Raw genomic sequence first — 27,035 nt, forward strand, 5'->3', positions numbered from 1 at the left:
TCACAGCCCCTTCCCAGACCCTGCATCCCTCCTGCACCCCGCCCCCAGGCCAGAATCCACTCCTGCACCCAACCCCCCTCCCAGACCCTGTACCCAACTCCCTGCCCCAGGTCACAGCCCCCTCCTGCGCGCCACCTCCATCCCAACCCCCACATGCCCTCCTGCACCCAGCCCCCCTGCCCCGAGCTCCCTCTGTACCCAGCCTCCATCCCAGATCCCACACCCCCTCCATAGAAACCTGCGGCCCTTGACCACTCGCCGAACTCTTGGAGTGCCCCCGCCCACCAAATACTGCCCACCCCTGGGCTGGCTGCAGCATTGGCCTGACCAAAACTGGCCATTCTTGTATTCTCACAGCGTTCTGCTTGGGGGACATTTCACAAACCCACTGAAATAATGTAATGAGTTCTTTGCCATTTAAACAGCCCACTCCACCGGGCTCTCTTCATCTAAGCGGTAGTGTAGGCCTGCCAATGGGGGGAGGAAAGGGGGCAATTACTCAGGGGGGCCTGGGCAATTTAAAGGTGCCTGGGAAGCCCTAGCCCCCGTGGCAGCTGGGGGCTCTGGGCCATTTAAATTGCGCGAATGGGCTGCAGGCCTCCCTGTCGCAGGCTCCCACACCCCAGCGCCTGCCTCAGGCTGCAGAGTTGTATTCTGGGCTGGAACTTTCTGCGCCCCTGTGAGGGACGGGGGAGGGAACAGGCCTGGGAATGGGGCTGGAGTCAGAAGACAGGGAGGGAGCTAGAGCCAGACACAGGACGTGGGGCTGGAGGGAAAATCCAGGCTGAGGATTCCAGGAGGTCCCAGGCTGGTAATAGAGTAGAGAGTCAGGCGTAAATGTCAGGGTGCTGGGAGAAAGGAGCCAAGTTTGGGGGCACAGGACTGTTGGGTGGGGTGGAGTTGGCAGGGCAAGGGCAGAGGGGGAAGAAACAGAGCTGGGGCTGCAAATGACTGAGGTTCTGTGACTGCACTGTGGAACTCAGGGTTTCCCTGGGCAGGGGTTGGGGGGCTTGTGGCTTTGTTTAAGGGAGGGGGACGAGGGGACCCATTGATTGCGCTGTGCTGGGGCCTGGGATTCCTGTGTCAGTGTAAATGTGTGGAGAGACGGGGAGTGTAACTGAAACGTGGGGGGTGACATTCACCCTGGGCCGAGGCAGCAGCACACCATACCATCGCTGAAAGCCCAGGTACAGCTGTACTTTGAGTGTTTTAAGTGGTGCCTGGCCCTATATATATATGGAGGTACAAATCTCATAGAGGTGGAATGGACCACAGGAGGTAATTGAGTCCAGGTACCCACCCTCTTGGCAGGACCAAGCATCATTCCTCGCAGGTTTTTTTTTTTTTTTAAATCCATTTGGCCCAGGCCCCTAAATAATTGAACTTACAGCTCTTGGTTTTGCAGGCCAAGGTGCAAACCACTGAGTTATCCCTCCCCCACCTCTGGAGGACAGGGATCATCACCTAGGACAGGGAGGTGTAAAGCAGGTGGCAGGCCCCCTCCGGGAGGCAGCGAGGTGGGGGTGGAGATGAAATTTCCTACAGGGGGTGAAGCACAATCAGCTGCTGGATCTCAGGTTCATCCACCTCCTTAAAAATTTTGAAACCTGCTACTGTTTTTATATTTGCTCATTCACATTTATATACCAATTAATACAGTTTTTACATTCACTGCACTTATTTTCTTTACACATGCAAAAATTTCCCCACCCCCACGTGAACATATTGAAATGTCCATCGGTTTGGATTACATTAGACAGGTTGGGGGGGAAGGGATGAAAAGTGGGGCCCGCTGTAAAAAGTTTGCTCCCACCTGACCTACAAGAACAAACAAAACAAACCCAAGCCTCTAGTCTCACTCACTTATATAATGGAGATGAAAAAATTTATTGCGAATCATCAAAAAAGTGCAAAATATAAGCAGAAATTTTAAAGACAAACTCCTTCAGTACTAGTTAGAGAAAGCAGCGTGCACATCTGGGTCTCGCGTTTGTCACTGGAAAGCTATGACTTTTCTACTATATTAGAAGAACACAGGAAGTACCTCTCCTGTTAAAGGGCATATATCACTTCCATGTTTTTCAAGTTCTGTAACTGAAAAAAATAAACTGTCTCACTCTACCAGACTGAAAAAAAATCATCATTAATTTCATTGCTCAGTGAAAAATGCATGAAGGAATCTAATACTTACATTATAACTTTTGATTATCTTGAAAATGAAATTGAGCAGTAATCAAAACACGACTATAAAATGCATTTCAACTTCTCTGTATAGTCTGTGTTTAATTCTGAGAGGTTTATAACATAGGAGTCTCTGACCTCAAGCACGGTTTCCCACTAAGGTATCTTTGTTCTAGGTTTAACAGTACGTAATATGAGAAATGAATAAATGCTAATTAATGGTTTGATTCACAGATCTTTAAAAACGCTCCCTGCACTGCTATAGGGGGAAGGCATATAAGCCGGTGAGACACAGAACTCAGGAATTTGTAGGGTTATGAAACAGTGAAATTCCTTCAATGACATTTTAGAGATTACAGGATGGCAGGTAAACAAATGAGACCAGAGTTTGCCATGTGAGCAGAAAATGCCAATGTGCCTTGGGGTGGTAGAGAGGAGCCACATTCCAGAGCAGAGAGAGCCGGCTCAAACTCTGGAGTGATCACCTGGGGAAGGTCCCTTCAGACTTGGCACGTCACTGCTGGAAAGGGTAAATGGGGGTGGAGGATTAGAGCACAGTAAAACAGACTGGGCATTTGGGAGAGCTGAACTGCTTAGGGTGGGCCAAAGGCTGACACCTAGGAGTGCCTGTGCAAGGGAATGTGGGAAAAGAATGGGAAACTCCCTGGAGGGGTTTTAATGGACAAACAGATGAATTTCAGCCAGTGATTTGCTTCCGACGGAATGGGACAACAACAGCTGGGAGTTGACACTGCACGGAACAATTCCGCCCAGTCTCCCAAGCCAGGGACAAATGGGCCAGGGGTTCCTACATCCCACAGCATGCGTCTGAGCAGCATTGACAGTGAGCAGCCCAGCCCAGGCTGGCAGAACTCGCGCTAAGGCTGTTAAACAATTGCATGGACAGAGCTGGGAACCTGGGGCTCAGGCTGAGGCTCAGGCCCCGAGCACTGGGAGTAGATTGGGCCTCAGCCTGAGCTGAGAGGGCTGCTCCCACTCCCTCCGCACTGCCCGGCAGGTGTGCTCCTCAGCCCCTGGAAAATTCACCTAAGGAGACTGAAAACTTCTTTTCCCTCCATCAGCAATGACTGAGCCCCGCTGGAGCCTGGTGAAGCCAGGCAAGAGCTGGGGCTCAGTTACTGTCCCCTTTGGCCTTCCCAGAGAAAGGGTTTGTGAGTTTTGGCAATGAGAACTTTGACATGCTGGGCCACCACTCCCCAGAACTTGTGCTTTTATTATCAGCTGCAGGTTTCTGTTTTTTCTCATAGCGCTTTTGTGTTTCCATCAACTCTCCCAGCTCAGCTGCCGCTGTCTCACACGTATGTGGGCTTCCACCTCTCTCACCACAGGGGTCTTTCACTCTTTTACGCTTCTCGGCCTTTTCATACACTTCATTCACGTAGAACGGTTGGTCTTTATTCTCCCTCACCATCTCAGCAATCTTACCCAGCAGCTCTGTAGCCTGGGCAGCCCGTTCCTCCTGCGTTGCTCTGTTGTTGAAAGCGCAGTACTGGCCGTTACACTGCTGGATCAGCTCCAGAAGCGGCTTGTTAACCGAATGGCAGATGTACTCCTCCAGGGTCCCGCTCCGTAGATCTTCTCTGCGGGTGAACAAGACGATCATGTACTTCACGGCCTCAGGGCCGAAAATCTCTCGTACTCTCCTCACTGCACGCTTGTCTTCCTCCATGAAGCGGCCCAGCTGGGTCACCAGCAACAGCGCGTGGGGCCCTGGGGAGGAGAGTGTGACGCAGCGACAGATCTCACGGGTGGTTCGCTCATCAGAGTGCTCAGCATCAAAAATCGCAGGTGTGTCAATCACCACCACCTTCCATCTGTTCCAGCACCTGCTGCCTTTGCTGCATGTCTGAGTTACAGATGTCACTTCAAGTGCAGACTTGAACTCCTCCCGCCCAAGGATGGTGTTCCCTGTCGCACTTCTCCCACCTCCGCTCTTACCAACGAGGATGATCCTGAGTTCTGATTCTCCCGTGAGTCGGCTGCCGTCCTCCAGCCCTGCTGGGAACAAGTGTGAGAGTCAGAACATCACTGCCCAGGCACCACAGGGTGGGTGAGAAGTACAATTTGTGACCCTTGCATGTTGAATAGTAAGAGAGAGGAAGCCGTGCTAGTCTATACACTATCGAAACAAAAAGCAGTCAAGTAGCACTTTAAAGACTAGCAAAATAGTTTATTAGGTGAGCTTTCGTGGGACAGACCCACTTCTTCAGACCATAGCCAGACCAGAACTGACTCAATATTTAAGACACAGAGAACCAAAACCAGTAAGCAAGGAGGACAAATCAGAAAAAGATAATCAAGGTGAGCAAATCAGAGAGTGGAGGGGTGGGGGGGAAGATCAAGATTTAAGAATTACCCCTCCACTCTGATTTGCTCACCTTGATTATCTTTTTCTGATTTGTCCTCCTTGCTTACTGTTTTTGGTTCTCTGTGTCTTAAATATTGAGTCTGTTCTGGTCTGGCTATGGTCTGAAGAAGTGGGTCTGTCTCACGAAAGCTCACCTAATAAACTATTTTGCTAGTCTTTAAAGTGCTACTTGACTGCTTTTTGTTTTAATTTGTGACCCTGTGATCACACCTGGCTCAAGGCTTTTACCTGCTGTGGAAGGGGACGGGGTGGCCCGGGGGTTACTGATCTGGTCTTTAAATCCCACAGGTCTTAGATCCAACTAAATCCTGCTACAAGCACAGCAAGCTCACGTCTCCTCCTAGTGAGCTTGTCTGACCTTAGAAAAACACTGCGCAATGCAGCCTCTTTGACCCCCTCGTTAGGAACAACCTGGGAGTGAAGATGAGCAAATTCTGCTGTTCAGGGTTGTGGCCTGTTAACGGAGCCACGCTGGGGCCAGAACTGACACAGCAGACGAGGGCTGGGGTTGAGTGGTACAGCCATGGTGCCAAGACTGGAGAGGCCCAGGCTGGGACAAGCTGGGGCTGACTGGAAAGAAAGCCTAGGACAGGGCACTGGGCTCTGGAGATGGGCAGGGAAGGAAGGGTGAGGCCAGAGGATTGAAGCCAGAGGGGTGCTGAGAGGTCAGAGTGAGGGTCATAGGCAGATCTTTGAGCCAGCACTTGGCTCTGTGCCCAGCGGTGGGAGTGAAAGATCCCTCGGAGCAGGTTAGGCATTTCTGCAGAGCGTGATCGGCAAACGGAGGAGGTCAGCCCAGCATCCCCTGAGTGCACCGACTCCAGCCAGTTCTCAGTAACTCTGCCCACGGGCTCAGCGCACCTGCCAATTCCCAGCGGAGGTTGCATCTCATTGCTCCGTACGGCGATGGGACTAGCAGCACAGCCTCCTAATGCGAGACACGGCTCTCTGCACCCCGCATGCAGGGCTGCTCCCAGGCGGGTGTCAGGAGTGGCCATGGAGCAGAGATAGCTGCTCTCAGCGGGTAGTACCCAGTGAAAGAGAGGGGATCTGGGGGTTGGGAGCTTGACTCAGTGACCTCCTGAGGTCTATTCCAGCAGCACAGCAAGGAGCAGAAGCATGGCCGCTCACCGGTCGGGGTGTGTGTGTGTGTGTGTGTGTGTGTGTGTGTGTGTGTGTGTGTGTGTGTGTGTGTGTGAGAGCAAGAGAGAGGAACAGGGCGTGGTGGAAATAGGGGTTGAGGGAGGAGCAGGGGGCTGAGGGGAGCAGCCTGGTTCCCTGCCCACAATGAGGGCAGACGGAGCCCTGGCTGCTCCGGGATGGACCTGCCCCAGCGTTGCTCACGTGACTGGGCGGGTGGGCAGGTAGCCAGAGGTGGGGGGCAGCAGGAGGGGAGATGGGCCCTGGCAGGGGAGCTCCCCTCGGGGGGTGGGGAAGACGTGGACCAGGGTTCAAGCTGGTAACCTGAGAGCATGTGGGAGAGTGGGGGGCAGACAGAGGTCGGGAGGGAGAGCACGTGGGAGTGACTGTGGGTGTGGAAGGCACATGGAGAGGGGCTCAGTACAGGGGGCCCCGGTCGAGCAGGGACATGGTAAGAGAAGAGGGACGGGGAGGCTGTTGGTGTAAGATGAGAGCGTGAACAGAGACCCCTGGCAACGGCTCCCGCTCCCCTGGCGCAGGGGCTGCTCCGGGGAAGTGAGCTGTAATGGAGGACCCCCCCCACAAAGTTCAGCAGGCAGCTCTTGCGGCTGGCACCACCCTTCACGGCCAGAGAGCCAGGCTGCAGGAGCAGCTCCCCAGGGCAGGGCGAGGGAAGATCGATGTGAGACTGTGACTAGACACGGGGCAGCTGTAACCTGGTTCCAGGAACTGTGCAGGGACAACTCAGAGTTCAGATCTACTGACCAGAGGGGTCCTGAAGGATTAACCAGGACTATGCAGGGTGAACGGGGGCGTTGGCAGAAAGGTGGTGGTGGGGAACAGACACTGCTCTGACTAACGAGACGATCTGTCGGAGACGTGGAGCTGATGGAAGCTAGAGCAAAGGCAGGAGTTGATAAGGAAGGGTAGGAAAGCTCAAAAGGTGGGACACACAGACCTGGGCACCTTTGGCACAGGAATAATATCCCATGACATCCAGCAAACAGATTGCCACGGCAGGGGACAGGCAGAGAGAGACAAGCATAAACCAAGAGCGAGGAACACGTATAAGGAAAGAATTAATGGTGGAGAAAGTTCAGTGGAGTCCCAGAGAAAAGGCACTTGCATAGTTAGGAGCAAAACGTCTATGGCCTGTTCTACTGCATGGGACTAGCTTTACTGGGCGACGTCGGCATACTTGAATGGGAGTCCTGGGCCTCTGCCGTACATGGCTCATTCCGGCTTTCGGCAGTCTATGCTGGGAGTCCAAGAAGGACCATGTGTTTTTTTTTAAGGCTGGGCATCTTGAAAACGTGTGTATTCAGCAGCATGTTGCATGGCTGTGAGACATGGGTGATAACGAAAGATTCAAAAAGAAGAATATTGGCATTCAAAAGGAGTTTTTATAGAAACATTCTGAGAATACGATGGATGCAGAAGGTCACCAATGAGGAATTGTAAAGGAAGATACAGCCGAAAGAGAACCTGCTGCAGGAAGTTATAAAACGGAAGCTACAACTATTTGGGCATATTTGCAGAATGAATGATGAACGAAAAATCAAGACCCTGGTACTCAGCACAATGGACGGTTCAAATAGGAGAGGCAAACACTGCAGGGAATGGATAGATGATGTAGTAGATTGTTGCGGAGCTGGTCTACAGAAACTAAGCCACTCCGCACTGGACAGGGAAAGCTTGAAGGATATTGTGAGAGAGGCATCAGACACCAACGGGTGCTGAGCCCACGGTTATTGATTATGATGATGATGATGATGATGTCAATGAATTGCAGTTAACCTCTATGATTAAGTCCAAAACTAATCGTGCTGAAACAAATTAACGACAATGAATCATCCTGTTAAACAACAGAATACCAACCGAAATGTACTGAATGTTTTTGGATGTTTTCTACCTTTTTAAATATACTGATTTCAATTACAATACAGAATACAAAGTGTAGAGATCTCAATTTATATTAGTTTTTATTACAAATACTTGCAATGTGAAAAATGAGAAAATAAGTTGTATGAGCTGAATTAAAAGAAACAAGTACAGTAGCACAATCTCTTAATTGTGAAAATGCAACATACAAACGGAGACTTTTGTTTCTTTTTACAGTGCAAATATTTGTAATAAAAATTATAAAGTAAACATTGTACAGTGTGCATTCTGTTTTGTAACTGAAATCAATATATTTTAAAATGTGGAAAACAAAAAAAAATTAAATAAATGTTTTCTATTGTTAATAATGCTGAGGAAGCCATCTTAGATAGAAGCCATTTCACGTTTCTTATTTCTGCACGTATACAAGAGTTTGAACTTTTCGTCACCTCTTTAGGAATGGCCGGGAGGATGAGCTCAGTGGAATGTGCTAACGAACTGTTTGGATTTGGAGCTCTCACACCCTAGTACCTGTTCCTCCTTGCTGCTAACAGTTTTCTCTCTGAAAATGATTTATGTTTCCCTAACTAATTGCCTCTGACGTTGGACTTGTCTGTGTAAAATACTAGCGTTAGCTGCATCAAGCAGCCTTGCTGGACCTGGCTGTACTGGGGTCCAGTTTGGCTCATCTGTTGCCTTAATTGAATTGAATAAAGCTGAATGTTAGCTGCCTAAATACAGAGAAGTCTTTTGCTTCAACAATGCAGTTGAGCCCTAGTTCCCTCCCCCTGTCCTCACCCCATATGTTCTAATTAGGCTAGAAGGCGAAAGCAGTGAAAGAGGGGACAAGCCAGGAAGATGAGACTGGGTATGACAACTGGCCACATGTGCTCTATGACAATTTCAGCACAGGTTGGGCCTCTCTACCCCAGCACCCTCAGGACCTGACTGGTTGGAAACAAGAGAAATTGCCAGACAATGGGAAGTCAATATTGTCTGGCAGCATTACCAACACTTCCACTGCTACTGGGTTCTGAGAAGACACTTAGGGTTAAATTGCAGCTAAATAACAGCACAGAACACTGAGAGTCAGGAACGGTGTCGAGAAACAAACGTTGTGGGACCTCAGGAAACTTGGCCGCATCCACGATAAGTGGTCATCCAGCCAACTAAAATCATTCTGGACTACGGCCGTTGCTGGACGAGAGAGGTTCCAGCTGTACTGGTGCCTCAGTTCAAGAAAGAACTCATAAGAACATAAGAACGGCCATAATGGGTCAGACCAAAGGTCCATCCAGCCCAGTATCCTGTCTGCCGACAGTGGCCAGTGCCTGGTGCCCCAGAGGAGGTGAACCGAAGACAATGATCAAGCGATTTGTCTCCTGCCATCTGTCTCCAGCCTTTGACTAAAGGCTACGGGCACCATACTTTACCCTTGGCTAATAGCCATTTATGGACCTAACCTCCAAAAATTTATCAAGCTCTATTTTAAACTCTGTTAGAGTGCTGGCCTTCACAGCCTCCTCCGGCAAGGAGTTCCACAGGTTGACTGTGCGCTGTGTGAAGAAAAGTTTAGTTTTGAACCTACTACCCATCAATTTCATTTGGTGTCCTCTAGTTCTTATATTATGGGAACAAGTAAATAACTTTTCAATATGCATTTTCTCCACACCATTCATGATTTTATATACCTCTATCATATCGCCCCTCAATCTCCTCTTTTCTATACTGAAAAGTCCCAGTCTCTCTAGCCTCTCCTCATATGGGACCCTTTCCAAACTCTTAATCATTTTAGGTGCCCTTTTCTGAACTTTTGCTAATGCCAGTATATCTTTTTTGAGGTGAGGAGACCACATCTGCACGCAGTACTCAAGATGTGGGCGTACCATAGTTTTATATAGGGGAAGTAAGATATTCTTCATCTTATTTTCTATCCCTTTTTTAATCATTCCTAACATCCTATGTGCTTTACTGACTGCTGCTGCACACCGCGTGGATGTTTTCAGAGAACTATCCACCATAATTCCAAGATCCCTTTCCTGATCTGTTGTATCTAAATTTGCCCCCATCATATTGTATGTATAATTGGGGTTACTTTTCCCAATGTGCATTACCTTACACTTACCCACATTAAATTTCATTTGCCATTTTGCTGCCCAATCACTCAGTTTGCTGAGATCTTTTTGAAGTTCTTCACAATCTACTTTGGTTTTGACTATCCTGAACAGCTTGGTATCACCTGCAAACTTTGCCACCTCACTGCTTACCCCTTTCTCTAGATAATTGATGAGCAAGTTGAACAGGATTGGTCCCAGGACTGACCTTTGGGGAACACCACTAGTTACCCCCCTCCATTGTGAAAATTTACCATTTATTCCAACCCTTTTTTTCCTGTCTTTTAACCAGTTCCCAATCCATGAAAGGATCTTTCCTCCTATCCCATGACCACCTAATTTACATAAGAGCCTTTGGTGAGGGACCTTGTCAGAGGCTTTCTGGAAATCTAAGTATATTATGTCCACTGGATCCCCCCTGTCTGCATGTTTGTTAACCCCTTCAAAGAACTCTAATAGATTAGTAAGACACGACTTCCCTCTACAGAAACCATGCTGACTTTTGCCCAACAAATCATGTTCTTCTACGTGTCTGACAATTTTATTCTTTCCTATTGTTTCTACTAACTTGCCCGGTACTGACGTTAGACTTACCGGTCTGTAATTGCCAGGGTCTCCTCTAGAGACCTTTTTAAATATTGGCGTTATATTACCTGTCTTCCAGTCACTGGGTACCGAAGCTGATTTAAAGGATAGGTTACAAACCACCATTAATAGCTCTGCAATTTCACATCTGAGTTCTTTCAGAACCCTTGGGTGAATGCCATCTGGTCCTGGAGACTTGTTACTGTTTAGCTTATCAATTAGATCCAAAATCTCTTCTACTGACACTTCAATCTGGGACAGTTCCTCAGATTTGTCACCTACAAAGGACAGCTCAGATTTGGGAACCTCTAATATCTTCAGCTGTGAACACTGAAGCAAAGAAATCATTTAGTTTCTCTGCAATGGCATCATCTTCCTTGATTGCTCCTTTTATATCTCTATCGTCCAGGGGTCCCACTGCTTTTTCAGCGGGCTTCCTGCTTCTAATGTACTTAAACATTTTACTATTGTTTTTTGAATTTATGGCTAACTATTCCACAAAATCTTTTTTGGCTTTTCTTATTACATTTTTACATTTAATTTGGCAGTGTTTATGTTCCCTTCTATTTTCCTCACTAGGATTTGACTTCCACTTTTTAAAGGACGCCGTTTTATCTCTCACTGCCTCTTTCACATGGTTGTTAAGCCACGGTGGCTCTTTTTTAGGTCTCTCACTTCAAAGTGTGTGTTTAAGGGCTTTGCTGAATGGGAACACAGGAGAGGGTGAAAGCCAGATAGAGTGATCCAGGTTTGATTATTGAGGTGAGTTCAACTCCTAGAAGCTGCTGCTAATAAAGCTGGAAGTGGGTAGTACCCAGTGAAAGAGAAGGGGTTGGGAGCAGGACTTGATGACCTCCTGAGGATTATTCTAGCCCTAGGATTCTTCATCAGTAGGATTTTTCAGAAAGAAAAGGAAAGACACTGCAGGGGGAATGAAGAGTAAACCACAAGTCACGATTGCTGCAATATTAGAGACACGTGGTGGGAGGTCATAAAAGAGCTACCGGACCTTAGGATGACATTTTGCAATCCTTAAACGTTGGGCCGCACACAATGGATCCCACAGTCAGGAAGTGGAAGGCCCATCCAGTCCTTGGCCGGCACCTCCCGCTTGCAGAACCTTGTCTCTTCCCCACCACATAGAAATTAATTTACCACTGCAGTCAGTGAGAGCAATGTCACAGGCATGTCTACAGTTAGATGACATCAGACAGAGGGACACATCTCTGAAGAGCTTCTCGAGAGGGTGACAAACTGGTTGCTTAATGGAAATAACTGTTAGATATTGTTAGAATGGAATTGGATTCAGTACTTTTAGGAATAATTTTGTGGCCTGTTTGATCAGTCGGTCTTTTTAAAGGATTCACTGGATGTGATTTTAGTAAAGAACAATCATTAATGTCACTTACTGAGCTTTATAAAAATGTTCTGTACTGAGCTGTTCTGCACTAGAAAGTTAGCCCAACCCAGTTACACAGCTCAGGGACATGAAAAATTCACATCTAACCTAAGCCCCAGTGTTGACTGTGCTGGAACAACAGAGGAATTCTTCCATTTGTAACCCAAACACCTTCTGGGCATGATTCGCTGCTCCATGCCCTGGCACCTAGAGCAGTTACATAGAAAGAACCAGATTCCTCTACAGCCTTAACTGACAGCCAGCTGGCAATTAGCTCAAAGGGTAGAGGAGGTCCTACGTTTGAGTCTGCCAGGCAGCGGTTTCTCATTCCCTTAGCAACTGCTTCTCAGACAGAAGGGTTTACTAGCAATGGAAGATCCCTTTCCTGTCAGTGTAATAAGTGCCTATGCTGAACTTGTGTGGCTGCCTCACCCAGCCCAGCACAGCCGGGGGTCTGCAAGTGGCTGGGACGCAGGGTATAAAACTTAAGCTATTTGGAAACTTTTACCCTTAGTCTCCAGTACGAGAGGAAAACAAACACACACAAGCCTGTTGGGTGAACAGAGCAGTGACTTTCCTTTGATGGTTTTGGGGGACTGTCGGGGCTAGGGAGACAAATTAGAAGTAAGTTTGCAGTGTGACATGTCGGCAGAGCAAGCCAATATGGCTTTGGGCTGCAGAAGCTTCGTGTCCTACAGCACAGAGATCAGAGAGAGCTCTCTGATTGGTGGATCACATTCAGACCTCAGTTCTTCATTACCAGCCAGGGTAAGTTACTGGGGTTCTGGAGAAGGGCAATAGAACTGAGTGGAGTTTTGGAGGGCTGGGCTTGTTGGGTGGCTTGAGGATGTATAACTAAGCCTAACGGTATAATAGTGCGCCAAAAGAGAACGTGGGGTTACAGGAAACCTTCCTAATCGACGGAACCATCTCTTCAGTGAGAGAAGCCCCCCCAGTAACTTGCAGAGTAGGGAACAACCCTCCAGCATTTCCCAATGTTGACATTCAATGTGATTAAGTAGATCTCTTCCATCCACCTCCAGTTTCATTGGCTTTATAAAATCTGGTAAAAGCAGAGGGAACCACAAGGTGTCACTCAGTCTCCCCCACAAAAGCTCATCACCCGAAAAGTTATTTTGTTACTCTTTAAAGTGCTGCGGGACTGCTGGTTTGTTTTGGGAAGATATGGACCAACACAACCACTCCTCTCTTACTTGATAGTCATGGGTGTAACTCAGTCTGGGGTCCACTGAGCACCTGCGACTAAGGAAACAAAAATACGATGAAACTCACATTTGTTTTCTTCTGTCTGTGTTGTTGTTTTCTTCTGGGATTTCCCTGTTCCCACGGCTGATTTCTCTTCCTCCGCCTCATCCATCCTAGTGTTACGCCTGTCTGTCTCTGAATGTGTACAGGTGTCCTCTTCTGGAAGCTTCCTCAATTGTGTACACAGGTAGCGTTTGTTCACCTTCACCATCTCAGCAATCTTACCCAGCAGCTCTGTAGCCTGGGCAGCCCGTTCCTCCTGCGTTGCTCTGTTGTTGAAAGCGCAGTACCGGCCGTCACACTGCTGGATCAGCTCCAGAAGCAGTTTGTTAACTGGATGGCAGATGTACTCCTCCAGGGTCCCACTCCGTAGATCTTCTCTGCGGGTGAACAAGACGATCATGTACTTCATGGCCTCAGGGCCGAAAATCTCTCGTACTCTCCTCACCGCACATATGTCTTCCTCCGTGAAGCGGCCCAGCTGGGTCACCAGCACCAGTGCGTGGGGTCCTGGGGAGGCGAGTGTGACGCAGCGACAGATCTCACGGGTGGTTTGCTCAGAGCGCTCAGCATCAAAAATTGCGGGTGTGTCAATGACCACCACCTCCCGTCCCTTCCAGCACCTGCTGCCTCTGTTGCACATCTGAGTTACGGGTGTCGCTTCAAGTACAGACTTGAATTCCTCCCGCCCAAGGATGGTGTTTCCTGTCGCACTTTTCCCACCTCCGCTCTTACCGACGAGGATGATCCTGAGTTCTGACTCCCCAGTGTCTTGGCTGCCATACCCCAGCCCTGTTGGGAACAAGTGTGACAGACTCAGATCATCACTGCACAGGCACCACAGGGGTTGGAGAGAACTAAGAGCTGTGGCCTGGTGCTCACATCTGGCTCAATGCTTTGACTTTCAGTGGAAAGCTGAATGGGTGAGTGTCATGGCTCCTTCCCCACTCTAGCAAGATAAATGTAGAAGTGGGGGCCAGCAAAAGTACCTCCAAAACCTTATTTACCAGGTTTTGGTATAAACTCCCCTCCCAAAAATCCTGAAAACCCTTAGATTTTGGGGATAAAATTCACTGTCACCACCCAAATAATAATAAGGAAACCAGGGAGAGATGACTTGGGAAATCTCAGCCCCAAAAGTAAGAACCAGGACACAAACATTAACCAATACCAGGTTAATAAAAAGAAAAAAAAAAAGAGAGAACTTTTATTATTACAACACTATTCCTGTTGCGAGCCTCGTGACTAGATGGAAGAGTCACGAAGTAAAACACATGGGGAGTCTCCACCATGGGCCTAGAACTTAGTTACAAGGAGAGTAAAAGAACATTTCTAAAAAGTGCACAGACATCAGACCCCACTTCCCAAACCATAAAACGATAAAGCCGAACGGATCTGTCTAAACTTTCCCTGACTTACAGAAGATTGGAGGGCCTCTTCTTGGAGGGACATATTCTGTCTCTCTCCCTCCTGGCTGGAAAGAAGAAGAAAGACCAGAGGACAGAAAAAGGGAGGAGCCAAAAAATTCAGTTCTTACCTACAGAGAGGAAGCCGTGCTAGTCTATACACTATCAAAACAAAAAGGAGTCAAGTAGCACTTTAAAGACTAGCAAAATAGTTTATCACCTAATAAACTATTTTGCTAGTCTTTAAAGTGCTACTTGACTGCTTTTTGTTTTAATTCTTACCTACATTCCTATAGGCCAACCCCACCTGGCTAAGGAGGTTAACCCTTTTACTCCTAGGCTGCTGGCTAACCCTCATGATCATGACAGCGAGGAAGGGAGTTGCTGACCTCACTGTGAAATCAGAGGTCTTGGATCCAGGCAAATCATGCTGTAAGACAAGTGACGTGAACCTTTCCCTTGCTGGGAACGGTTCTGCAACACAGCGCATTTGACTCTCTGGTTAGGATAGACCTAGGAGTTGAGGACTCCTGAGTGCTGCATTCAGGACTGAGGCCTCTCACTGGAGGTGTGTTCAGCCCAGGGCTGGAGCAGCAGGTGAGAACAGATGTTTAGTGGCGTGGCCCTGGGGAACCACAGGATGCAGCTAGTGGGGGTGAAGTGAAACGAGGAGTGGAAGAGGGCAAGTTGGGGGTAAGGAGGGAGTTATGGTGCCCCAGGACTGAAACAAACAGGAGAGGTCACTGAGAGTTCAGACTGAGGCTCATGAATTGGTCTTTGAGACACACTCATATATCATACAATTCTGTGCCCATAATAGGGAGAGAAAGGTCTCCAATTCCAAACATGACCCCCGACACGCACAGCCATGAATTGCGCTGCGGCTGGGCAAGAGTCCAGAAACATGCAGCCTCTGGCTATGATCGGTCTGGGATAAACAGCTGGCCGGGGAACAGGGGCTCTGGAGTTTAAGACTGACGTGGGTAAGAAGAGCTGTGTAGGAAGCGTAAGAACTGAACTAGGAAGCCAAGCAGCAGGTGAGACTGATGGGAGGGAGCACTTTGGTAGAAAGGACAATACCTGACTGGTGGTCTGTGCGGTGGTGATAAGGTTGATACATGTGAGCTGGAGTCCTGGTAAAGTGCACATCTGTGCTTGGAGGGGCACAGGGTACGGACTGGCAGGTGGTTTAACTTTTCATTGCTTTGCCTTGGGGGTTTGTCAGTTATACGGTGGGTAGGAAACTATCTGTGGACACTGTCCTGTTCGGTACTGTACTCATTCCCCATACAGCCCTTCCCCTTCTGGTACAGTTGCCTGACGTGACATTATAAAAGTGTCTCAAAAGAACCTTCATGCCTCCATGATTTGCAGCAGAAGGTCAACTTCCCACGTGCACCTTCTTGGGTTCTAAAGAGGAGTTCTCACGTGGGTGGTGGCAGCTACCAACCCAGGGGGAGGGAATCTGTGACCTGGGGGAGTTTTGTTTTTTAAAGCAGAGCCTACAGAGGCAAGGGATTTTTAAGGTTTTTGCAGGCCCCCACCTTCTGCACTTGGGGTGTCAGAGTGGGGAGGCAGCTCCCAGGAAGGTGCCTGGCTAGCTTCACATTTCTTTATGTTTTTCATGGGAGGGCACTGGCAATTCTTTCCTGTGCCCCTCCCAAGTCCGCCTGAGAAAGAATCACCATCTGAGATGTTCCGCCCCCTCTGCCCACAAGCTGGGGGAAAGGAGTTGAGAACTGGCTCACCAGGGTGAATGACAATCCTGACCAGTGTCCATCTCTCTCTGTTCGAGCAAAGCCAAGTCCAGGCAGAGTGAGCTGGTCTCTGAAGTTCTACTCCCCACTGAATCACGGCTTTGAGATCTGCTGTGACCTTGGATCCCATTTTGGATATAAACACAAGGTCTGGCCCAGAGCCCCGTGACAATCAGTGGAAAGACACCCTCCCGCCAATGAATTGGTTTCTATGGGTGTTGTATTAACTCCATAGTGAGCAAACGTCTGTTTGTCTGGGCACTTGATATTCTCTTGAATACAGCCCTATTTGAATTGTGGGATGATGGTCAAATAATTGCAGCTGAGTTGTGGACGAGTCAAGAAAAAATGAGGAGAAGTAACACAGACCTTTATAGACTGCAGTCATTTGGAAAAGCTTGCCGCCCTGGGGCCGACAGCACGAGTGCTGCATGTGTGGGACTGCCTCTTAAAAGCTAACATACGTGCTCCTGCACTCAGTGTCAAAATTCGCACGTCATGAATTAGGTAAGGCCTTGCTCGTGCATTTTGTGGGACAATGAACACCAGACCCTTTGAGGCTCCTGCTTTAGGCCTTACATTCCACCACACCTTGGGTCAGGAAAGATGCAGTGAAGGTAGGTCCTCTGAGCCTGCCTAGAAAGGCTGTAGGGAAGCAGTCAGAGTTCAAAAGTTCCTACCTGGGACCTGGAGATATAAGACAGAGGGACCCTCCAGGCAAGCGGGCCTGGGGGACACCCTGAACCAAGAGGGGAAAGACAGAGAAAACCCCAGGACTGTAACACTAAGAGAACGTGTGACGGTTCTTAGGCACAAAGAGAAACAGCCCAGGGAGCAACTATTAAAGGGAGCAGCATGTGGAGGCTATTTGTCGGGTCCCACAGCAGCCATCATGCAGGTAGTGTAAGTCCTGAGGAGGTGATAAGTTTGTTTAGAAGCCAAAGGGAAGGGCAGAACTTAAAGGACACCAAAGGAGTGCTGAGGACAGAGTGTTGAGGGAGAACGCCCTGGGGGCAGGGACAGACATAAAACTAGCCCAGAAGGGGCTGCGAATTGAACCCAGAGGCAGGGCTCAGATAGCAACAAAAGGCACAAGGACAGGCCTTGCTGGGCTTTTGTTAGCCCGAAAGGGGTCCTTCTTGTGTTAGGCTGTGTGTGTGACTCAGCACGAGGCCTGAGCCACTGAAGAGCTGCTTGACAACAGCAACAACCACGAAGGGGCACCGCAAACAGAGAGTGCAGGTTCACACCCTGGTAACAGGTGGTGTTCATGAGAGTTGAGTGCACCGTCACACTTCCCTAAACACCACGATCAATAACTCACCTTCGCTCTGCCCACAGGAAGTGGGGAAAGATTCCTCTGACGACATTGTAACCGGCAAGATGTTCGGTCCCACTTCGGTACCTCACTGGATGTCTGAGTAAGAGATGGTGGTTACTCACTATCCTCAGATAACACATGGTCAGGACAGCTTGAGCTTAGCCCCCACCGGTGTGTGCAGAGTGTCTCTTTCCTGCAATAAAACCATTGCTCTAATTTTCATCTTGCTCTTTTGCTAATACAGTTTAGATGGGTCCATGAGGTACGACACATCTGCAAATCTGCTTGAGTTAATCACAAGTTTCCCCAGGAATTTTGGTCAGCTTTACCATGATGGCCAGTTACAGTGCCATGACGAAAGAAGGCTTGCGTGGCTCATGCTGTACTTAAGTTACTTAACAATACCCATTTATTTACCCAAAGGAACACTCCACTACTCCTCATCCATAGGCACCTTTCAGGACAATGCACAGAACCAAACTGATTTTAGGGAGAGCTGGCAGAAGTCAGAGGAGGGGGCGGTTTTGAACGTCTGGACAGAGTATTAAGTAGAGGGAGGGGAGAAACAGCTCAAGGGAGCAGAACTGACTTGAGAGAACTGGGAAAGCAGCAGGAGGTGGAGGGAGGGGTTCCCACCTGAGTGGCACATGGCTGAGGACTTCAGCAATGCCCCCCCCTTTTTGTTTTCTGGCCCCAGTTGGTCCTTGCCTTTGGGGTCTTCACTGCTCCCGCATCCCCCCATCCCTGGAAGGCATCCACTGCACCCAGGCCCCATCCCCCGGCAGCACCAGCCCATACCAGAAGGGCCACATTCAAGGGAGAGGGCGACACATTACCCAGGGTCTGTTGGCTCTCAGAAAGGCAGAAGGGGGCCTGGAGCTTGCTTCCTTTCCCAGCTCCCCCTCTGCCTTGGGCAACCCTAACCAATGTCAGCGAGCAGCCTGGTGCTCCCTTAACCCTGCGCTGGCACCTCTGGGGGCCAGAGCTGCTAGCACCAAGATGCCCCCCAAGGCGAAGGTGGCAGCAGCTACCCTCTCCTACCAGCTTCAAAAAACAGAACACCTTTGTGCACCCCCAGGCTGGAGTCTCTGCATCAAAGGACACCGGAACTGGAAGGAGCCTCCCATCCCCAAACACCCTCTTGGCCATGCCCAGCAGGGGCTGTGCAATGGCCCTCCCTGGGGATTAGCAAGAGGGTTGAGAGAGGGCAGTTTATTCCAGTGTTTAACCACCCGGCAGCATCTTTCCTGAAGTCCAACCAAAGCTCCTTGGCTGCAACTGCGCAGCCTCAGAGAGCAGGGGGACTGGTAGGGACCTCGAGAGGTCATGGAGTCCGGCTCCCTGCGCCCCACAGCAGGATCCAGCACCCCCTCGCCCATCCCCCACAGGCAGTTTAATGCCCTTGCTCCGCGTGCGGCCGCGGAGGGGAAGGAGGAGGAGAAGGTTTGTGCCTCCTTGGCGCACCCTTGCAGGCGGGGGGGGAATTTGCAGAACAGTGGGGGGTGTGGGGGGGCGGGGGTGTCCAAGGTCACGTGATGCACTTGGGAGTTGGCTGGGAGGAGGGGAGGCCAGCGGGGGCGGGGGCGGGGGCTGCCGCGCTCTCCGCCCCCTGCAGCGGTTTGCCCCGGGGGCTCGGGGCTACAGTGAACGGCCAGAGAAGGGAGCTCCCAGCCCGAGCTCCCGGGGAGATATAGATGCGGGGCCGGGGACCCCCAGCGACCACCGGAGCCCCCGAGAAAGACCCATCCCCCCCCGCCAGCGCGGGCCGGGCAGGACCCCCCCCGCCCCGGGCTGCTCCCGCCCGGCCTGGCCCGGACAAGTGGGGTCGGGGCCCGCAGCGAGGCCGAGCCCGGACAGCAGGGGAAGGAGCTCGGACCCCGCCGGACTCGCCCGAAGGCGGCGGCGGTGCTGGGGGTGGGGGGTCGCACCGGCCGGGAGAGAACCGGGAGGCCGAGCCCCGAGCCCCGTCTCGGGCATCTCCGCCCCGCGGCCCCCCAGGAGCGGGGCTGGGATCCAGCCGCTGCTTCTCCCCTGGGCTGGGCTCGGCTCGGCTCGCACCCCCGGGGGCCTCGGCCGCGCCCGGCGCCCCAGCGTGGCCAGCCCGGTGCGCAGCCAGGAGCCGCCCGTACCTCGTCCGCCGCCGGGCGCGTCCTGCCTCTGGGGAGCCGCTGCCGCCTGTGGGGCGCCCGCCCCGGCCGCGGCCTTTTATCCCGCCCGGCCGCCCCGCCCCGCCCCGCCCGGCGGGGGACGTGCTCCGAGCGGGGGAGCCCCGCGGGGCGCTGCCGGCTGGGCCCGTCGGGCCGGGGGTGCGGGCGGTGCCGAACCCCGCAGGCCGGACGCGGGGAGAACCGGCCCGGGTAGAGAACCGCCCGGCGCGGGGGCACAGGGCCGGGCGGAGCCGGGGGCGCAGCACCGCGCGGGGAGCAGCCCTGGGTGACGCGCTCTGGCGGGGGAGTCGCGCGTCGGCTCCCGGGGTCCCTCGGGCGCTGCGGGCTCGCGGCGCTACAGACCGACGGGCTCCCCCCGCCTGCCGGGGGCGGGTACCGACGTGCGGGGCAGGGGCCGCTCCGGGGCTACCGCGGGGCAGGGGCCGCCAGCGGGTGTCCGTCCCCCCTCCCCCGGCAGCGCCCCGCTCCCTGGGGCGGGGTGGGCGGGGCGGCCGGGCGGGATAAAAGGCCGCGGCCGGGGCGGGCGCCCCACAGGCGGCAGCGGCTCCCCAGAGGCAGGACGCGCCCGGCGGCGGACGAGGTACGGGCGGCTCCCGGCTGCGCCCCGGGCTGGCCACGCTGGGGCGCCGGGCGCGGCTGAGGCCCCCGGGGGTGCGAGCCGAGCCGAGCCCAGCCCAGCCCAGCCCAGGGGAGAAGCAGCGGCTGGATCCCAGCCCCGCTCCTGGGGGGCCGCGGGGCGGAGATGCCCGAGACGGGGCTCGGGGCTCGGCCTCCCGGTTCTCTCCCGGCTGGTGCGACCCCCCACCCCCAGCACCGCCGCCGCCTTCGGGCGAGTCCGGCGGGGTCCGAGCTCCTTCCCCGCCCCCGCGGGAGCTGCTGTCCGGGCTCGGCCTCGCTGCGGGCCCCGACCCCCCTTGTCCGGGCCAGGCCGGGCGGGAGCAGTCCGGGGCGGGGGGGTCCCGCGCTGGCGGGGGGCGGGGGTGCTGGGTGGTTCTCGGGGGCTCTGGTGCCCCTGGGAGCCCGGCTGCGGGTCCCCGGCCCAGCATCTCCCCGGGAGCTCAGGCTGGGAGCTCCCTTCTCCGGCCGCTCGCGGCAGCCCTGAGCCCGGCCAGCGGGTCTGCGCCGACCCCGGAGCGAAGCCCGCCCGGGCTCTGGCCGTGCAGCGCGGGGCGGGGCGGGCTCAGGCGGGGCGAGGTTGGGGAGCGCTGCCCGGCGCCCTGGGGAGCTGCTGGGGAGCGATTCCTCCTCTCCGGCGGCTGCCCTGGGGGTGAGACCGCCCGGGAGCGTCTGGCGGCGCTGAAGCTGCTCAGAGCCGCCGCTCCGGGAAAGCCCCTGAATACCTGGCGGTGGGATCCCCGCGGGGTCGGCCCCTCTCCCCCCCTGCCCTTGTCAGCCCCGCTAAACTGCTGCCTTGTCCTTGCCCAGCGCCAGGCTGGGGACCCAGAGCCACAGCCGCTGCAGTGAAGTTACAGGCTCCGCCAAAGCCTCGCTTCTCCCCGGCCTGCTGCTCAGCCAGCCACTGGCAGGGCCAGCGCGAAGGGCGAGCTGCTCTGGACAATTTCCTTGGGATGCCAAGTCCGTTTCTGCTCACCATTTAGAACCAAACGTGAGCAGCTGCTACTTCCCCTTCACACAACGCACAATTATATTCATTTAATTTAGTGATTAATATAATTACTTTTAAATGAATTATAAGCACAGGTGTGTAAACGCTTTGCTGGGATTCATCTTTCAAGGTCCTTTGTTGTATGTAGGAATCCACAGTGGAAACCCAATGAAAGCGGTTGGTTAATTTTGTGCACAAAGGCTCTTTTAGAATGTTTTTGCTCTGCCGTTTGCTTAATGATACTTAAAAGTGAAAATGCAGCTATGAAACTCAGACAATTCGGATTTTGTTAATTTGACCTTAACGTTAATGTTGTGGTTTCCCTTTACATTTGGTATTTTCAATTTAAAAACTTTGCAATTGCATTATTTATTGAGGCAGAAATGTATGTACAATTTTAGGAACTTTGCAAAAAAAAAGTGTTAATAATCTCATACCCCAGCTATGATATGAAAATAGTGTTTCCACATATTTTTTAAAAAGTCATAACATTGATGTTTGCTGCAACAAAATAAAATTTACAGAAAAGTAGTTCCATGACATACGACAGAACAAAAAATAACGAACAGTACTTGATGGTACCTCCGGTCTGGCTGTGTGAGGAGGTCAGGAAAGGGGAGAAGAGCTGCGTTGTACAATTAACCCAGCGGTTAGGGAAACTCATCCAGGGTGTGGGAGACCTGAGCTCAAATTATCCACTCTGCTTGATGAGAGAAGATGTAGTCCTGGGGCTCCCCAGCTTTCTTGTAAGTCCCCAAACCAAGAACTCTGGAGTCACCCCCCCGCCCCAGCTGGTGTGGATGGAGAATGGCCGAGGTACCGGACTCCAGGGCAGGGTTGCCAGCTGTGGATCCAAAGCAGAATGTTCCTTCCTGCAGCCCAGACTTAAGTGTGCAGATCCTAGAGGAGCACATGGCTTAGGGCACGCGCCCAGAGCCATCTCGTCCATAGGAGAACTGGGATGGCAGACAAAGCCCTGCGTTTTTGGCAGCCCTGCAGCAGCCGCTGTAACTAACTTATAGCGGGGAGGGCTGTGGGTGGTATCTAAGGTGGAGGATCAGTTGGCAGAGGCAGCAGGTCCCTCCCACTCTCCTTCCCCCGGCATTCACCAGGTGAGCCTCAGGAATAGCATCTGCTCCACTCGGCTGCCTCCAGGGCACTCAGCCCTCAGCCCCAAGTCATCCCGGGTTCCGTTGTCTGGGGAGAGGCACAGAGGGGGCAGGCTGGGGGGCAGAGAGGGGTAAGGCCTGTGGTGCAGTGGAGGTTGCTTCAGGCCCCACTCATGGGGTGTTGGGGTGGAGGTTGCCCCAGGCCCTGCACTGTCTTCCCCCTTCCTACTCAGGATGACCCTGCACGTCTCTCATTTTATTTCCCACTGGTTAGCTAAGGGGGTCCCCACCAATGTTCAGTGTGTGGGGAGCCTGGACCACTCAGGCTCCCTGCCCCCCAGGGATTTCCTAGGTGCCTGGCAGTCTGGGCTGGCACAGGTCAGTGTCACAGAGCTGAAGTCCCTCTGTGGAGCCAGGCCTGAGCGACCACTTCCCTCACTCTTCTTTGAATGCAGACGCTCCGTGAGACTCTGAGCCCTGGGACGGAAACAGACTTCTTCCCAGAGACATGTCTAACCAGGCCACTCCCTCAGCTGCGTCCGGCTCGCGGAAAGGTACGAGAGTTTCCAGTTCTAGTTGGGCACGTTTGTGTGATCAGCTGAGCCCGTTCTGCTGAGCCTCCCCAGCCTGGGCTCTCAGAGGGGAGAGGAGGAAAAGGGTGTGACTCAGTGATTCCTTCCCAGGCCGACCGGTAAGAGGGAGGGGGCAGAGAACTCTCCCAGGGGCCTTGTCTTCATGGGAAGGTGTGAGGGACCCTGAGCTACCCCATCGCCTGCTATACACTCAAAGATTTTAATGCCAGAAGGAACCGCCATGATCCCCTGCTCTGACCTCCCTGCTCTTCACTGGCCAGCGAGCCTCACCCACCCACCCTCCCACCCCAGACTAGACCCCTGGACTCTGGCTAAGTTACTGTAGTCCTGATTAACCCCTTCCCTGCACTCATTCGTGACACCTGTCCTTAGGTATCTCCGGCAATAGAGATTCTACAGCTGCCCGAGGCAATTTATTCCAGTGCGGAACCACCCAACAGGCAATATTCCCTAGTGACCAATCCTGACAGGACGGCTTAGATTGGACATTAGGAACCATTTGTTTCCAGTATTTCTCCTCGTGCCACTGGCATCTCTGCTTTCTGTTACATAAACTTTCTGCAGTTCAGAGACGTCGCAGTGCTGTGTGAGGGGGAGCAGGGAAGGCAGGTGGAGCTGGCGAGCGGGAGAGACTGTTTCTTCGGGAGCAGTGACTCGGACAGTGCTGTGAGTTCCCAGGAGATCAGAGAGGTCCAGGCCGGCTTGTGTCTGTTGCTGACCCGCAAAGGCAGCGCAGGATGTGAATCGGCCTGCACGTCACAGCCGGTGTCGCTCGGTTCAGGGGGCCGATTCCCAAGAGGCGCACAGAGCAGGGTTGCTCACACTAAAGGCAGGGGGTAGCGAGGGGCCACACAACCCGGGGGAGCCCGGGAACGTCACCGTCCTGTTTCCTTGAACAGCAGAAATGACACTCTGTGGCCAGGCAGCCCCTCTTCTGCAGAAATCCCAGAGGGGGCGTCCCAGCCTGTTCTCAGCACCAGCTGGCTTCTATTTGCTGCTTCTCACGGGGGACACACAGAGTGTCCTGCAGCTTTACTGCAAATGGTTCAACCCAGCGGCTGAAACCTGCAAACCCCGTGAGCTCCATGTGCCGCAGCTGTGGCCACACAGAATCCTTGGGTTGGAATAGACCTCAGGAGGTCATCGAGTCCAAACTGTTGCTGAAAGTAGGACCCACCCCAACTAAATCACCTCAGCCAGGGCTTTGTCTCAAGGAGGGTCTTAAAGACCTCTAGGGAAGGTGATTCTAACAACCATGGTAACACATTCCAGTGCTTTACCAGCCTCTTAATGAAAAATTTTCCTAATGTCCAACCTAGACATCCCCATCCCAACTTGAAACCATTGCTTCTCATTCTGTCGTCCCTGACAACAGCCTCTATCCATCCTTTTTGGAACCCCCTTCAGGTAGTAGAAGGCTTTTATCAAATCCCCCTTCACTCTTCTCTTCTGTAGTTGAAATGAAACCAACTCCCTCAGCCTCTCCTCATAAACCACGTACTCCAGCCCCCTCATCATTTTTGTTGGCCTCTGCTGGACTCTTTCCAGTGCATCCACATCGTTCTGTAGTGTGGGGGGGAGGCGCCCAGAACTGGACACAATACTCCAGATGTGGCCTCACCAGTTCTGAACAAATGGGAATAATCACTTCCCTTAGATCTGTTTACAATGTTGCACCTAATGCAGCCTTCTTGGTTACAAGGACACATTGTTGGCTCAGCTGTAGCTTCCCATGCACTATAATCCCCAGGTCCTTTCCTGCTTCACTGCTTCTTAGCCAGTCAGTCCCTATCCTGTAACAATGCTTGGGATTCTTCTGTCCCAAGTGCAGGCTGGATATGAGTCAACAGTGTGCCCTTGTAGCCAAGAAGGCTAATGGCATACTGGGGTGCATTAGGAGACTCGGCAGATCTAGAGAAGTTATTATTCCCCTCTACTTGACACTGATGAGGCGGCCAGGTGTGAACACATTGGAGAGGGCTCAGCGAAGGGCAACGAAAATGATTAGGGGGCTGAAGCACATGGCCTGCGAGGAGAGGCTGAGAGATTTGAGCTTAATTAGCGTACAGAAGAGAAGACTTATGGGTGATTTAATAGCAGCCTTCAACTTGCTGAAGCGGGGCTCTAAAGAGAATGAGGAGGGACTGTTGTCAGTGGTGACAAATGGCAGAACAAGGAGCAAATGGTTTGAAATTACAGAGGGAGAGATGTAGGATGAATATTAGGAAAAACTGTTTCCTCAGGAGGGCGGTGAAGGACTGGAATGTGTTACCGAGAGAGGTGGTAGAATCTCCATCCCTAGAAGTTTTTAAGTCCCGGCTTGACATAGTCATGGCGGGGATGATTTAATTGGGGTTGATCCTGCTTTAGGCAGAGGGCTGGACAAGATGACGTCCTGAGGTCCCTTCCAGCCCTATGATTCTGTGGTTCAACTAACTGTTCATGTACATTTTTCCCTGATATGGTAGTAAAACCAGACTAACTGGCTGGCAAACCCCCTCTCATTTGTTCTCAGCAGATTCTGAACTGAGAATTGTCCTCGTTGGTAAAACTGGATCTGGGAAAAGTGCAACAGGAAACACAGTTCTTGGTGAGGAAGTATTTTATTCGGATATCTCACCTGCTTCGGTTACAATGGATTGTGAAAAAGGCACTAGGACTGTTAATGGGAGAACCATCACAGTTGTTGATACCCCAGGACTTTTTGACACAAGCCAACGAAATGAAGAGATTTCTAAAGAAATAGGCAGGTCTGTTAAATTCCTCTATCCAGGAATCCATGCCTTCATCCACGTCATGCAGCTGGGACGTTTCACCCAAGAAGAAAAGGAAGTGGCCAGGGAGATAAAGAAGATTTTCAAGTTTAAAGCAAAGAATTACATGATCCTACTGTTCACCCGAAAAGAAGATTTAGGGAAGAAAACACTGAAAGAGTTCTTAACAAATGCTGATGGCGATCTTCAGGATCTGATTCGTAATTGTGGAAACCGCTACCTTGCTTTCAACAACACAGCCTCAGAATCAGAACGATCTGCTCAGGCTTCTGAATTGCTTAACATGATCGATAACATGGCGGGTGCAAACCATGTGCAACCCTGTTACACTGAAGAAATGTTTGAGGAAGACAAACCACTTTTGCTAAAATTTTGCTCTATCCTCTAAGGCAGGGTCTGCGACTGAAATTGTGAGAAGAACCTTTTTATTTTATTTTTTTCAAATTCAGTTACACAATCAATAGTTCAGGAGCTGCAATGCACGCGAATATGAGACAGCCCTTCATACGTAATGTCCAACCATGCTTTTTATAACCCCTGTTTTAAGAACAGCACACGCAGTGATTTGTACCGGTTAGAAAGTTAAGATTTTACCCCAATCATCCCCCGCTAGCCTCAAGCTTAACCCCCATCCTGCAAACCTGCCCCCCCACATCACCAGGTTTAACCTGCCTCAGAGCAGAGCTCTGCTTGCTGCCGCTGCTCCTTCATGGCCATCGCCTCCATGCCCTGCTTCCTCCATCTCCTTCTCTGCGTGGCTCCAGCAGGCGCAGCCGACCCTCCCCGCAGCTCTCCTGCAGGCTTCTCCCCTGGGCAGCACAGGCAGCTACCTGCCCTGCCGGCTCTCTCCTTTGGGGGCCCCCCACCACAGCCGACTGCCCTGTGGCTCTGGAGGCTGCCGCCGCTCAAACCGTAAAAATCCAATTCCGTTTAACGGCGGGAGAGATCCAGCTGTTGAACCAACTGAACGGAGTTGTTTTGTTTTAAGATGGAGATGCAAGTGGCTCCTTAAAGAGCTAGAGCCGCAGGGCGCCGGCCCCTGCTCTAAGTGATACCAGTCCTCTGAGAAAGGGGCTCACTGGTCTTTTATTGTTTGGGGCTGGACTTTGGAATGCTCGTTCACTGCGACGAGTTTAATTGCTCAAAAAAATAAATTAGACATTGACGTTAAAATCATGTATCTACTTTTCCCTTCATTGTAGAATTGCATCTCCCTGCATAATAACACCAATATTTTAACTCAAATTTAACTTTTATAATTTTATTCCTTTACTTTTTATATTTCCGCTTCAGCATTGAAACTGGACGAGTCAGCTTTCCTGTTGGCTCACCTGTGACACTCATTC

General features: G+C 51.8%; 2 protein-coding genes across 11 annotated transcripts; one reads left to right on the forward strand and one right to left on the reverse strand.

The window, feature by feature from the left end:
• Nucleotides 1-1,620: 1,620 nt before the first annotated feature.
• LOC142008208 (GTPase IMAP family member 8-like) lies at nucleotides 1,621-19,713 on the reverse strand. Its single transcript, XM_074985337.1, has 4 exons — nucleotides 19,569-19,713; nucleotides 17,443-17,535; nucleotides 12,983-13,747; nucleotides 1,621-4,197 (listed from the first exon to the last, which is right to left on the reverse strand). The coding sequence occupies exons 2-4, from the start codon at nucleotides 17,486-17,488 to the stop codon at nucleotides 3,314-3,316; spliced, it is 1,695 nt and encodes a 564-aa protein (XP_074841438.1). The 5' UTR covers nucleotides 17,489-17,535; nucleotides 19,569-19,713; the 3' UTR covers nucleotides 1,621-3,313.
• Nucleotides 19,684-26,100, forward strand: LOC142008216 (GTPase IMAP family member 4-like). Of its 10 annotated transcripts, none has more exons than XM_074985352.1 (4): nucleotides 19,684-19,796; nucleotides 21,033-21,213; nucleotides 22,778-22,876; nucleotides 25,431-26,100. In XM_074985352.1, exons 3-4 carry the CDS (start codon nucleotides 22,831-22,833, stop codon nucleotides 26,075-26,077), a joined length of 693 nt encoding a protein of 230 aa, XP_074841453.1. In that variant the 5' UTR covers nucleotides 19,684-19,796; nucleotides 21,033-21,213; nucleotides 22,778-22,830; the 3' UTR covers nucleotides 26,078-26,100. The 10 variants fall into 10 exon arrangements, with proteins under 10 accessions (XP_074841453.1, XP_074841457.1, XP_074841462.1 ...); XM_074985353.1 differs by lacking the exon at nucleotides 19,684-19,796 and adding an exon at nucleotides 19,861-20,187; XM_074985355.1 differs by lacking the exon at nucleotides 19,684-19,796 and adding an exon at nucleotides 20,856-20,874.
• The last annotated feature ends 935 nt before the right edge of the window (nucleotides 26,101-27,035 follow it).

The sequence above is a fragment of the Carettochelys insculpta genome, chromosome 2 (assembly GCF_033958435.1).
Source record: "Carettochelys insculpta isolate YL-2023 chromosome 2, ASM3395843v1, whole genome shotgun sequence".
NCBI classification, from domain to species: Eukaryota; Metazoa; Chordata; order Testudines; family Carettochelyidae; genus Carettochelys; species Carettochelys insculpta.